We start from the raw sequence: 14,939 nt of genomic DNA on the forward strand, positions 1-14,939 counted from the left end.
ATAACATAATGTTTCATTAAGATAACATTAAAATTCTTTAAACCTTTTAAAAAATTTTATATTATTATTTTTCTGAAATTATATATAACACAAATAGTATAACTATATAGATTCTATTTGCTGCATTATATAAATTTTATAATATTTTCGACTTTGATGTATCTTAGCAAACTGTGTGCTATATACAAATATGTTTGTAGGTTTGAGTGACTTTAATCCAAACATAAATTTATTTATAAATAAAAATATATTTTTTTTAATGCACATAAATTCTGCACGAAGATTGTCAACATCTAATAAAATCACAAAAATACACTAGAAAAATTTACAAACAACATATAACGTAGAATGTTTAAAAAATAATCAAATGTATATAGCAAAATATCTATAATATATGTGTTTGTTATATTAACTATTAACATATTCTTCTGTATTCATTTATACACAATATTTTAAAAAAAATATTAAAATAATAATATTTATATCTCTCAGTTTGGTCAAGAAAAATAACAACAATAAGTAATTAAATCTGAATTTAATATTTAATAATATTATTCCAAATCAAACTGGTTTATATAAGATTATATACATATATAAAATTTAAAAAAAATAAAAAAATTGACAAATTTGGAGTAAAATTATAAAGAAGATTCTCAAATATAATCTAACATCTGAAGAAATTTTTATAACTAATAAAAAACTCTCTAATTTTACCAGAGGAAAAATAAAGGATATTTTTAAGATTAAATTTTGAAAAATTATTCTTTTCTTAGTACTCGTATACTTTAAAATAACGAGTGTACATAAAAAGTTCTTGACATGAAAGTTGTTGTCTTTTTTGTGTATAGAAGCAGCATTTGCGTTACTGCTTCTTGTTCTCTCGCGCTTTTTAAAAACTCAAAACACCATATAATTAATCTGTTGACTAACATTTCCAGGGATCGGGCTCTAGAATCCACAACTCCGTTAACCGTTAGTCTGAGATCAATGGTTTCAGTATTTTAAACCGAAATATATTCCACAAATATTTAGACAAGACAATTACTATCAGAAAACTTAAGACACAAAAGGATTATGTCAGGCAGGTAGCCATTAAGGCTGGAAGACAGCCTTACAAAACTTGGCAGCTAAGCTAAGTGCTGTTTATGAATTGATGAAATACCATAATAACGAGAACTTTTTAAAAAATGAGAAAAATCTGAATTTCATCGTCAATGGCATCAGGAACAATGATTAATAAATCGATGTGTAAGGAAACATGCCCTAGACTAAGTTTTTAAGTGCATGACACTTGTTATATTATCAGACAAATCCACATATGTATGAAAGAAAGTATATATTCAATAACAATATTATCTCTAGAAATATAGCTTCAGTGAAACGTCTTAGATTATGTGATTTACCGCCAGTTGTCCGGTTTTTGGTCAAATTATTTGAAGTCATTGGCTTATGTGAAGAAGTTAACAATGACTAGAGTCTGGGAAGCATATGTTGAATGGTTTAATCTTATAATACAGTCTTAGATGAAAACAAATTAGTAATAAAATACGAATAATTCCACACAAAATTTCACATTTCACAAAATAAAATCCTAATTTTAGCTATATAATGGTTTTAATAATTCAAAAAAATAATTTTACATTTTATAGTTCTTTTTGTAACTCTCTGTTACAAAAAGAGTTAGCACTGTTCAGTCCATTACAAACACTACACCATATTTAAATACTAACTTTAATTCAAACCATGTGAGACTTAATTTGTACGAGTACAAGTCATACATTTTTAAAACTATCCGGACTATTTCCATATTTGAATTATTTGTTGCAAATGGATTATATAGATAGCTGGAACTATTTGAACTATAACATATACTCATTGAATATTAAGTTTATTAAATCATAAAAATTAATAAACAGTATAGGTAGAGAGAAAAAATTAAGACAGTTTCATTCATATCACAGAGAACAAACATTACAAAATATTTGGTGCTTACCTTGGATTTGTGATGCATTTGCCGTGAAGCGGCTTTCCAGTTGTATTGCTTTGTTGGTAATATATATGTTCAGAATAGATGATCGTCGCTTGACACAGCAGTATACATATGTGGAAATTTCTTCAGTTTCTAGTATTATTTTTTTTCACAAAATGCACTGGAGACATTATTATTTATATTTTCTGGATATTTGGAACGGGAATATTTTACTACTGTTTCATAAACCTAATTCTCTCTACAAAACTCTAGTTTATTTGCACTTTATTTCATTTATTTTTTTCTAGACATATATTTACTTTCCTGTTTGTATTGCAACTGTACAACCTGCTTTTAGGTTTTTGTAAGTTTTATATGTTTTTAATTTTGTATTATAATGAATATTGTTTCGATAGTTCAACATTTATATAAAATAACATTAACATTTACATACGTTTATAGTTTTATTAGACACTACATATTAAGTATATTTATATTGAGTATTTAGTTTATATAATGTAAAAAGGACGGTTGTTTGAGCATTAAACGCTAGGCTTACAATGTAAAACGTTAAAAACTAAATTTATAATTATTTTAGTTAATTAAAAACTTTTAAAATTTCTCAAATGTGCACACTTTGATGATAAATTACATTTCAAATATATTTAACAATTATTAAGTTGAGATTTATTTTCATTATTTTATATTGTATAGATGCATTTAAAAGACTGTTATTGAGTTTAAGTATATGTAATTGTATCTTTAACAGTTTTGCATAATTTTGCATAGTTTTGCAAAGTTTATGAAAGCTTAATATTATTTAATTATTTTTTAATTAATTGAATTTAGTTTTTATATATAATTTTTTATTCACAACCACACGAAAGAGTTTCAGGATTAATATTAAGAGGGAAGTTGCTTAGACAGCTGACATAAGCACACTTTAAAGATATTGAGCAGTTTGCATTGATCAAGGATTTAGCCATTATTTCAGATTAATTGAAATTTAATAACGATTTAATAAAGATTGTTTTTGCACTAAATTCGTTACGCAAAGAAAAAACAGCAGACTTATTTATCTTACAACTTGTGAAGGTGGTTACTTTTCACTTTATTTGTTTATTTGTTTATTTATTTAAATGTTTAAAATTTTTCAGTTTTTATTTTTAAATAATATTTTAATAATAAAACTAGCTTGCATTTGCTTTAATTCAAATATAAAATTTGAAAGTTCTCATCGCGTTGCTACATTTTGTTCATCTGAAATTCAGTATTAAATATTTTATCAGTAAATTTATTTTTCTATCAAAAATCTCTGTAATTAGAGATTGTAGTTTCTTCTTCAAAACATACTAAACCGTACTTTTTATTTAATTTGCGTGTCCTACTAAAATTTAGGGTGTGTATATGGTTTTATTTTTATAAATTTTTTTACTTAATCCTTTTTATTTTAATGTATTTGTACTTGATCCTCTTTTCTATTATTCACAATCAAAAAGCACAAAAACTGTAGCAGCACACCAATCGATAAATTATACTATATACCATGTACCATATAGCACAGCATTATAGCACAACACATAAACAACAAACATCACATGGACTCACACACACAAACACACAAGCCGACATAGATATACACTTTCAATGTGAGAATTTCCCTCGCACTTTTGTTTGCGTACAAGAGTGTCTGCGCTATTTACACTGCTGATGTTTTGCTTGTATGAAGGAATCTGCAGTGGCTATGTCAGTGCCAGTGCGAGTGCCTGCTAGTATGCTTCGGTTTTTGTTTGGCTATGTATGTATTGGAATGTGTGTGCATGATGGAAGTTACTGTATACATAGTAGCTGTATAGATGCTGTGCACTCCATTTTCCATATTTATATCGCTTCAATTTCTATTTTTTGTTTTTGTTTTTGATATTATTTTTGTTTCAGAAAACAAAAAAAAAAACAATTAATTCACAAAAATAAAGTCACAAATAAAATTTATGCGATGTTGAAAAGATACAAAATAAATGAATAAAAAAAAAGCGCATATGTATTTCTTTATCTTTGGTATATCTACTTCATGTGGCACGCCAAGATATATAAAAGACGAAACATAAAAAACCATATAAAAACGTGCTTACTCTTGTATATTTCGTATCAATTGAAAATACTTTGTAAACATCTTAAATATTTTGATGCCAATAAATGCTTTTTATTAGTTTTATTTTGTTAATCAAAATTGTTTTGCTTTTGACACTACATTGTTGTTGCTTCAAAGAGTGCCGTATACTTTTGATTTACAGCGTTCACTTTGCTTTTGGAAGGAATTTTGTAAATATGTATTAATAAATGCAATTGAATTGCATTTTTGAGTTTAAAACGATTCATTTACACACAAAATTAAATATATATATATACATCGCATGCAAACATATTTAAATAGATATTCCTATGCTTAGATATTCATCGATCAACTCACAGGGATGGAATACGCCCACATGCTTTTTGTAATGTTTACATTACGCGCAAATTAATTTTGATGTATTACAAGTCATGCAGCGATGCGTAGTTGAACAACACTGCAAATGATTAGAAGGTGAAGGAGAAGATGTAAGCATTTAACACATCTCAGTGTATTTTAATTATTTACCAACAAAAACTCTCCAGTTTTACAATAAAATTCAAATAAAAATTGCAAAAAAATTACATTAATTTTAAAAATAAAATAATTATTCAAAATCAAAAAATTTTTCAGTTACGAGCACAAACGACATGTTTTAGTGTTGAAAAAGTATATTTAGTAAATGCACATATTAATCAATTAAAAATTAATTTAACGTATTAGAATTACCAAGGTAAAGTCAAACAACGTCAAATACAAATTTTGCTCTTCCTGTAAGTATAATTTTTGATCAGAGGAAGTACGCTTAATATCTTTAGTCTAGGTTGCTATAGTCCTAAGTGATATAAAGCTAATGAATACGTTACAAGGTCATCTGTAAAGCAGGAATTCTAAACTTTTCCTTTAATAAATGAATTGTGTTGATAGGAGTACAGTACACATACCGTACTATAAGTTATTAGAATGCTCCATCCCTCAAAAGTTATATTCATTTCTAATCATCCGAGTTTATACCACCCAGATATTGTTGGAATCTATATAAAGTAGTTTTGCTGACATATTAACATGGACATTTGGGTAACTGTTGACATGATTAAAATTTGAGAGCAGAAATGCTGCTCTGAGATCAAAATAAATATCTAGGGTTACCGACAAAAGCCTGGAAAGATAAAGATTCCTGTTCAATCATTAGACTTAGCTGGTCCAAATCGAAGAAATTTCGTAGCAGCCAGCTTAGTATTATGGTATTGGAGCTAACACCGATAAAACTGGGTCTAACCTCTATCGGTTTTTGTTGTGGTTTTGGCCCCGCTGATGAGAAGAAAACTGCACTATACCTCCTTCGGGGGCTCTTTTTCTAAGTGAACAGACAGAGCTGTCATCTTTGAAAATTAAAAATGAAGCCAAGTTCATAGGCTTGTCACGTTGGTTTTCTTCTACTTAAAAGGGGTAAGTCGGGCCACATTAATGACGCCATTAATGCATTAGGTGTTTGGGACTTCTATCTTTAAAGTAATTTTAAAACTCTGGCATACGGACGGTGTTTCATTCATGGTGTCACAACGGGTCATTAGTTGTGCATAAGTGAGATTTATTGCATAAGGTTATCACTTCTATCTAACCTAACATTTTGTTTTGCATAACCAATGCTCCGATATATATTTTAATTGATTGCAAGCATAAAGTTATTTTAGAATATATATATATGTATTTACATATATTATTTAAAAAATAGTTTAGTTTGACTCGTGTTATTTATTTTATATATTTTTTGAAGTAAATATTAAATGATCAATTTTTTTGAAATATTGAAATTAAAATATTTAAAGTAGTTCTAAGGAAGCTTTTCAGAGTTATTAAAAAATGTTTCTCCAAAGGAGCATGTATAAATACTCAATGAATTCCACCCATTAATGAAAAATTTTAAATTTAAATTATTTTAAAAATAATTATAATCAAGCTTAAAATGTATTTTTTCATAATTAATTAACAAAAACTGTTGTGCCATCAAAACGACAACAATAATTAAAACTTTAACAAGACATAGCACAAATTCAATGTAAACATACAAACCCCCTACACGTCTTTACTATCACGCGCAAAAACCATCAGTGACATTTTTTATATTTTATATGGTTTTCAAAATGTACAGTGGGAAAAAATAAAACATAATATAATTAATTAACACGGCACGAGACGCACGTAACATGCTTCTTATTAATAAAACTTAAAAGAAATGTAAAATTTAAGTTCCAATAATGAAAATACAGAAATATTGCGACTCTGCTTTTACCTCAGAAAATTTGTAATATATGTATTATTGGTATTCGTGTGTTATTTTTGCTACGACTGAGGAAGGGTGAGGACGAAAATTATTCGGTTTAAGAATTAAAATAGGTGAAGGTCGTCACTTTAATGATTGCACGCCATCAACATCCTCATCAACACTGCCAGTATTTGATATTACAAAAGCAACACATATTGCAGAAGAAGTCAACAACAACTACAACAATGTACACAATGAAAGCAGTAGCATCAACAGTAATAAGTAAACACAGGCACGCATACATATAATTCTATATATATAAGAACAGTTACATTCATAAAAATTACGAAAAAAACTTTCAAACATTAACGTATACCACACTCAATTTTTGCCCTTCTCCATACCACCTTTTTGAATTGGCATCCTTGCCTTTACAAAAATAAACAACACACAAACGCGTTTTTTTTTCTTGTAAATATATTACATTCCGTCATAAATAACGAAAATAATAAAATAGTTACAGCATCGGTGGCAATAACAACAAAAATGCCAGCATCAACACCAGAATAGAGCCGTGGAATAGAAATAATTTTGCAGAAACTTTACGTTAACCGTGCAAATTGGTAACTATTTATATATTGTTTTTGTATATGTGTGTGAATACATTTTACACAATACTCGCAAGCAAACAGTTAAAGGAATGAGTATGGCGTAAACAATTGTGGGAGGGGATGTTTATCATTTTGTTTGTATTTTCTGTTTAAAATAGTTAGCTGACTACAAAATGTCTGACTGTCGTGGTTGTTGTTACATACATTGTATTATGTTATTTTTTGCGAAATATTACTGCTGATGTATGAGATTTGTTGTTATATTTCTATACATAATTTTTGCTGTTCATAACAATTTTATTTAATATAACATATTCATTCGTTTTTATATGTTCGTTATACTTCGCGTCTTTATGTATTTTGTTATAAAATATATGAAGACGATTGAGATGAGAGAAGGATGCCACAGCGACTAATTTGAATAAGGATGCTGTTTATGGAATCAAATTATTTTTTAGGTTTGTATATGAATTTATATAAAAAATAAATATGTGCTAAATAAATATACGCGAAATATGCTATGTTGAAGTTCACAACTTAAAAAAATTGCAGAATTCATATTGATCGCAATTAATATTATTAAAAATGCAGATATTTATTAAATGATAAGTTCTTATAAAACTTTGTGATATATAAAGTAGAAATTATAACATGTATAATTTATATATTTATTTATTTATGAATAAATTTAAAAATTAAAATGACGCAAACATTTAAATCTAATAAATTAGCTCTCACTGAAGCCCATTTATTATCTCTCATGTATCTTAATTCACACCTGGGATATCTGGGTAATGAAAACTTTGTATGATTAAGACCTTTCTCAATAAATGTTTTAGTGAAAGTATTATATAGTATTTGCATAAAAAGAAGCATTTTGAAGGAAATGTGTCTAAAATTTTCGGCCTGTCATATATAACGGTCTGTAATATACTAATTTCTTTTTTCATTAGATCTTAACAAGAAAAAATTAAATATTCATCAAAATTTGATATGTATGATATATATTCAAAATATATTATTTTAGAAATGTGTTATAATAAATATTTTTAATTAATGGTAAACAAAATAATTATAATTATATTTAATCAAAAAATAATGTAATAAGAATAATTATTATTCATCATTCCACTAATATTGCAATGTACAATTATTTACAATCTTTAAAAATAGGAGCTTCAATATGGCAACACCTTAAATAAACAAACTAGCACAAGGGATAATAAATATATAGCAACACAGTTTTTTTAATATAAACACTAAATAAAAACAAAAGGTATAAACATTAAATGTAAATAAATAAGTAAATAGAATAATTTAAAGCTGGAAGTTGGAAGTTCAACAATTTTGAATCAAGTTTTCGATTTTGGATGCTGCGAAGACATTTTTTTTATGTATGCAGTATATAATAATGTTTGTGCGTACATAAATCTACGAAATATACCGTTATACACACCTATTTAATGAGTTTTGATATCAAATGGTAAAAATTAAAATGTCTCATTTTTTTGGAGTTATATTGATTTAGAATCTTTACATTTATTATTTAATATATCAATATTTATTGATTTTTTTTTTTTAAATCTAAAAACATGCATTATATAAATTAAGCTTAAAAATTTGTTCAGTTCTTTAAATATTTTCACATTCAATCAAAAATTTAAACTTTGAAAATAATCAATTTTATAAAAATTTAAAAATTTTTCTGTCAATGTAAATTAGTTAATTTATTAAATTCACACTTTTTTAGTAAAATTTATTTACGATACGTGTTTGTATGTTTGTACTTTTTTTACTTTAAGGATATTTCGTATGTATTAAGCAATAGATACTGAAATTTTCAATTACCAAATTGCAAAATTTATGCTTTAAATTGGTTTGATGTACATTTAACGGTTTAATAAAATATAAAAATGATCACAAAAAGCGTTTTAAATTTACTTATTATTTGTAATTTTTTATTTAAATAAAAAAGAAATTAAATTACATTGTATTCCTTCACTACTACAAGCGCACGTTCAACGAAAAATGTCCACATCTCATTTGTCACAAATGCTTATACACAATTTCCTTCAACATAATTTTTTTATTATTATTTTACTTTTTGAATTCAGCAATAGTATTAACTATTTTTTGCATCTACATATTCATAACACACTTATTAACAATGAATAACAAACTTTAAATAAGTTAAAATTTAAACCGTTAAATATCTACACTTTTTTAATCATTTTCATTTAGTTTTAACGACAATTTTGTTGATTCAAATTTTATTATGAAATTTTGAGGACACTTTATTTTATATTTCACAAAACTTTATATGCAATAATTTTAGAATTCTTTTATGAATGTAGTGTAGAAAAAATGAATACGCGCCTTTTGCAAAATATGTTGGTATTTTGCGTTTTGCATGCGAGAACCAACTATTTTACAGAGTACTACTAAGTAAATTTGATGAAAAACCAAATCAATTTTCCTATAAATAAAATCCACAACTACAATAATATAACAACAACAACAGCTCACACAAATTTTATTCTCAGTTAAATTTAATACGTACATGAAACAGATGAGAAGTGGAATTCATTATATGTGGATGCTGTGAAAAATACCAGCAACAATAACAATATTGACTGAATGTAAGAAGCAGCATTTTTTTGCTTTTATATTTTCCTTGCTCTTCGTACTTTGCGAGTATGCGAGTATGTATTGCTCATTTGTATAGTAACATACTGAGTGGGTGGTGGGCGCAGTTTTATGAAAACGCGTGCTAATGTTATGCCTACATGTGCTGATAAAGGTGTATGGAGAAAATATATTTTCTGTTTTTGTTTTGATGCTGTGCTGTGCTGTACTGTGCTGTACTATGCTGTATTGAAAGAATGTAATATTTCAGTACCAAATACAGTACGACTTAAAAGTAGGCAACGATAAATTCTTATACAAGTTTAAAAGTTTTGGCAAAATAAAATTAAGTAACGTTTTGTTTGTGAAATAAAATTTTTTAATGCAAAAATATTAATATTTACATTGTCAATATATAACAGAATCTAATTTTATCATTAAGGACTTTTTAGTTTAATGTTATACTATTTTGTACACACAATAACATTTCTCTTGATATATGGAAAATGTTTATAATTGAGAAACAGGCGATTAACAGTTTAAATTTAACGAATTTAAAAAAGTTGTTTTTAATGTATTGAGACATTTAGGAGTGTATAGTCTTTCAGATATTTTTTTGATATTATTGGTAATTGACAGCCTCCTCTAATGTGATTTTTATCATTCTTTAAGTAAGAAATCATACAATTCTCTTCGGTATTTACAGTTCACAATATAATATATGATAAATAAATTTCAGATATATAATTTTTTTGGATACTGTGACTATTTTTATGTAATAAATTTATAAAATATATATATGTTAAAATACTTTCCATTCAGAATTTCTCCGAAGTGAAATGGTCATGGTAGTTCTGCTAAAATTATGTTGAATGTTGTACATTTATTCGGATTTTGGGATAATTTCTCGTACGGTTGAAATACTGTTGAGAATTCACTTTTAGATTGTTTCACCTGAATCGAGGATGAGGATATAGTTTTGTGTATATTAATAAAAAAAAGTAATATTTAATATTTTACTTCGTGTTTACTAATTTTATTTTTCTCCATCCACAGTTTTAAATTCAATTAGTTTATTTACATATATTATGGGTGAACGCAATGACCACTTTCTCTAATGCTAGCCAGGACACTATGGAATGCTTATTTGACAAACTCATCTAAATACATCAGCAATTTTTCCTAAAATTTTGAAGTGCCTAAATATATAAAAAAATAAATATCTACTAACTTATCAATAATTTTATATACAATTTTTTTCTATTTTTCTTATTTTTATTAAATAATATCCGACATAATTCGATCGTAATCAAACTAAATATAATGCACTCCGGTCATTCCTACATACCAACAGTTAAACTATGTATATAAACACGAAATAATACAAAGAAATACATAAAAATACTCGACAATATTTGGCATTAATTATATAAGCCTTTATTACTTTATTAAATGATATGAAGAGTTTTGTAGTCAGTTGGAGTTGTTACTTTGTTATATTGCATATATATTATTCGATCAGTATTCAGTAGAATTCGAATTCTAATTTGAAATTTTATTTTTATTGTATCCTTTGAGTTAACCTTTGAACCGCTTGAATTTTAGATGTTTCTTTTCTAATTCTACTACAATTACGCAAAATTTCTTTTTGTGTACTGGCAAAACCACATTATTTTATTTTTAAGATATACCAAATAAAAAAACTAAATTTAACATTATAACAGTATTTAGAATTATATAACTATGGCAACTATGAACGTTTGTATTTTTTTCTGCGGCCCTCCAATCTGAACAGTGATTGTTATTGGCCCGGGATCGCATCTGGTCTGGACAAAATTGGTTTTGGTGTGACCAAATCAGTTAGTTTGGTCACAATAAACAATCGGATCTAATTGTTAGACTTCAGAAAACAAGAATAAGTACAATTAATAGTATTAAATATAACTAAACTCATAAACACAATCGGTTCTAATCTGCGAAATATTTGTAATCTATATGTGGCTTTCAATTAAAGCTATATCCACTTGCAAAAATATGAAATTTTAACATTTAAAATATAGACGTAAAAAGATTCGATTCCGGTTTTTAATTTCCATTCAATAGATTCTATTTTCATAATTGTTTAATTGTAGAACGTTTAAAATACAGTGAGAAACACAAAAATTAATGAAATAAATAAAATCCTTATCACGTGAATTATTTATAGACTTAAGTTGCATAAAAAAAAAATAAAAAAAGGCGGGTCAATTAATGAAGAAGCAAGATCACGTGAACATAATAGTTTGCGGATCATCTTCGGTTTCGTTATCAGTGCGTCCAAAACGAGAAAAATAAACTGAAACGTGTTTTCAATGAACACATGAGACAAAATGTCTTATCACAGACGAGTATGAAAAGCAAAAAAAAAGTATCTGAGCATCAATTTTACTAATCTACACGACATAAGATATACACTATTTCATAGTAAAATATATGTATATGTATATACTTATAGGTATATAAGCCCAAATTTGAAATATATTAAAATTAAAATCAAGTATAGAAGTACATTGCGGTTAAACATTACGTTCTCATATTGTGAGGGCATCTAATCTATTCCAAGAAGTGTTTTTCTTGTAATAGATAGTATCAAATTCTTCTTTCTTCTCTTTGTGTAAAATAAAGTATGCTTTCCTCAGTTTGGTACTTTTTGATGATTCGATGATTTTCGAAAACATTTATGGATCATAATCCACTTTATAAATAGAGTTACTTTGAAACCAAGCCATTCAGTTTCATTCGAAGTTTCTTTTAATAAGTGCAATTCTTGAACTCTTTTAAAATCTTTAATAATCTTTTATAATAAAACTGACTTTCTTTTATATATATATAAGCCATAAATTATTACATTGAAAAAAAATGTTGCAAATTAAAAGTATCAATTTTATTCTAATTGTTTTATTCGTAGGAGTGATCAGTTTAAATGCACACGGTAAGCAATATAATTATTTTGAATGGCTTTAAGAGCGTTATAAAATTATACAATTTAAGTAAATAACCACTTATAGATTTTTGAAGTACCTTAAACTGTAAAGTTCATAATTAAGTGTACATATAGATAATGAATACATTTCAAATGTATGTTATTATCATTTTAGTTAATCTATTTAAATTTCTCTATTTCAATTTACCCAGTCATCAATAGATACAGTGATGCAGATGCTCTTCATCCTTTACTTAAGTTTCCAACAAAAAAATTACAGAAACGCGCTATGCCCCGTCTTAAATTTGATGCATCGATTCCGGAGGAATACTACTCAGAATATTGGAAGAATATTGGGCAAAATATACTAACACAGCAATTAGAGAGCAAGACCCTACTCAATACAAATGTGGCAAAAAATGTAATCATGTTTTTGGGGGACGGTATGTCCATACCAACCATAACAGCAGCACGAGTATATATTGGTGGGGAGGAAAAACAATTCTCATTTGAGAAATTCCCATACATAGGTTTAAGTAAGGTAGGCTAATGATGCTTATATCAATTTTCTATATATGAATACAAGATCTTCTACAATATACTTAATATGTGTTTATTTTTAAATCAATTACTTCATATTAGACATATTGTGCAAATACCCAAGTTGCAGACTCGGCTTGCACTGCCACAGCTTATTTAGGTGGTGTAAAAGCGAACTATGCTACAATTGGAGTAAATGCAGCAGTGGAACTTAGTGATTGCATAGCACAGAATAATACTTATCATCATATAAGTTCAATAGCTGAGTGGGCACAGGAGCAAGGCTTAGCAACTGGTTTAATAACTACTACTGCCGTTACACATGCTTCTCCAGCTGGTCTTTATGCGCACATTGCAAACCGTAATTGGGAAAATGATGCTGAAGTACTAAAAGATAATGGTGATCCTGACCTTTGCCCAGATATTGCAACGCAACTAATCCATGGTAAAGTTGGTAAAAAATTTAAAGTTATTTTAGGCGGTGGACGCGTTCATTTTTTACCTCATACGGAAAACGATTTAAACGGAGAACCAGGAAGGCGTTTGGATAATAAAAATTTGATAAAAGAATGGCAGCAAGAACATGGTTCTCATGCGTATTACGTCCAAACGAAAGAGGAACTGTTGCATGTACGTTATTTCATGCTAGTTTTATTATGTTTTTAAAAAGTTATGATATAATAATTTATAAATCAGTAATAGTAATCACGTTTAAAAATTAGTTTTTAAAAAAAGGTAATGTCGTCGGTAATAAAAATTCATTACTTTAATGAAATTAATAGTCATTAGGCTATAGTCATATAATAATTGCTTATGATTACTTTACTTAGACACAAATCTCATTAATTTCAAAAAATTATATAAATTCTCTTCAACAAAATTATTAAAGATAAAATTTTCTTGTATTTTCCTAATATAGCTACCACATAATACAGATCATTTATTGGGACTTTTTGCCGGTAATCATATGCCTTTTCATTTAGATGCAAACAAAACTATAATTCCGGATCTTAATGAACTTGTAAATGTTGCTCTGAATATCTTAGAACGACTAAGTAACGATAAAGGGTATTTGTTGTTCGTTGAGGGTGGACGCATTGATCATGCACATCATAAAACCTTAGCTATGAAAGCGCTTGATGAAACAGCAGAATTTGCAAAAGCTATAGATTACGCTCGTGAACACACCAGTATTGATGACACACTCATTGTGGTTACTTCAGATCATTCGCACACAATGTCAGTGGCTGGTTACTCTAGTCGAAAAAATGATATATTCGGTATAAATAATGGCCAATTAGCAGCTGACAAACTGCCTTATGCTACATTGAGTTATGCCAATGGTCCTGGTTTTAATTATAATTATTTACAACAAAATGGTGTGATGAAAAGAAAAAACTTGGTTGAAGTAGAAATGAATCATAAAGAGTATATGTTCCCCACTGCTATACCACTGGCATCAGAGACTCATGGCGGTGATGATGTAGCAGTATTTGCAAGTGGACCTTTTGCTCACTTATTTAGCGGTACTTATGAACAAAATTATATACCTTACGCTATGGGTTATGCATCTTGCATTGGTTCAAACCAGAAAACTGCATGCAACGCTGTTCAATTAAGTCGGAAAAAATAGCTATATATGATGAGTCCTCAATAACAAAAGTATTAAATTTAATTTAAATTTAAAAGTTCAAAAGTTTATCATAAATTAAGTAAATTAAGATTTAGTTTAAAAACTTTGTGGTTAGGATGGTTTTACAAAATCTAATAAAATATAAATTTATATTTAAATTATTAATTGGTAATAATATAATAATATTCCAAATTAATTAATTCATAAATATGTAATTATT

General features: G+C 27.3%; 2 protein-coding genes across 2 annotated transcripts in view; one reads left to right on the forward strand and one right to left on the reverse strand.

Moving 5' to 3' along the window:
• LOC119676829 (protein serrate-like) overlaps positions 1-2,011 on the reverse strand; it is a 13,717-nt gene extending 11,706 nt beyond the window's left edge. The window contains exon 1 of the mRNA XM_038088088.1: positions 1,994-2,011. Within this exon, the coding sequence (XP_037944016.1) occupies positions 1,994-2,011 (18 nt within the window). The remainder of the gene's footprint in view (positions 1-1,993) is intronic.
• Positions 2,012-3,515: 1,504 nt separating this feature from the next.
• LOC119676831 (membrane-bound alkaline phosphatase) lies at positions 3,516-14,719 on the forward strand. Its single transcript, XM_038088089.1, has 4 exons — positions 3,516-3,618; positions 12,759-13,087; positions 13,189-13,716; positions 14,006-14,719. Exons 1-4 carry the CDS (start codon positions 3,516-3,518, stop codon positions 14,717-14,719), a joined length of 1,674 nt encoding a protein of 557 aa, XP_037944017.1.
• The last annotated feature ends 220 nt before the right edge of the window (positions 14,720-14,939 follow it).

Source organism: Teleopsis dalmanni, chromosome 2, assembly GCF_002237135.1.
Source record: "Teleopsis dalmanni isolate 2A chromosome 2, ASM223713v2, whole genome shotgun sequence".
Taxonomy (NCBI): Eukaryota; Metazoa; Arthropoda; class Insecta; order Diptera; family Diopsidae; genus Teleopsis; species Teleopsis dalmanni.

Bases quoted from the DNA above. Each gene is read 5' to 3' on its own strand.
- LOC119676831 (XM_038088089.1), top strand. From the start codon at position 3,516: ATGTACCATATAGCACAGCATTATAGCACAACACATAAACAACAAACA. The intron at 3,619-12,758 runs GTGAGAATTTCC...CAATTTACCCAG, and splicing joins CATAGATATACACTTTCAAT to TCATCAATAGATACAGTGAT. The intron at 13,717-14,005 runs GTACGTTATTTC...TTCCTAATATAG, and splicing joins CGAAAGAGGAACTGTTGCAT to CTACCACATAATACAGATCA.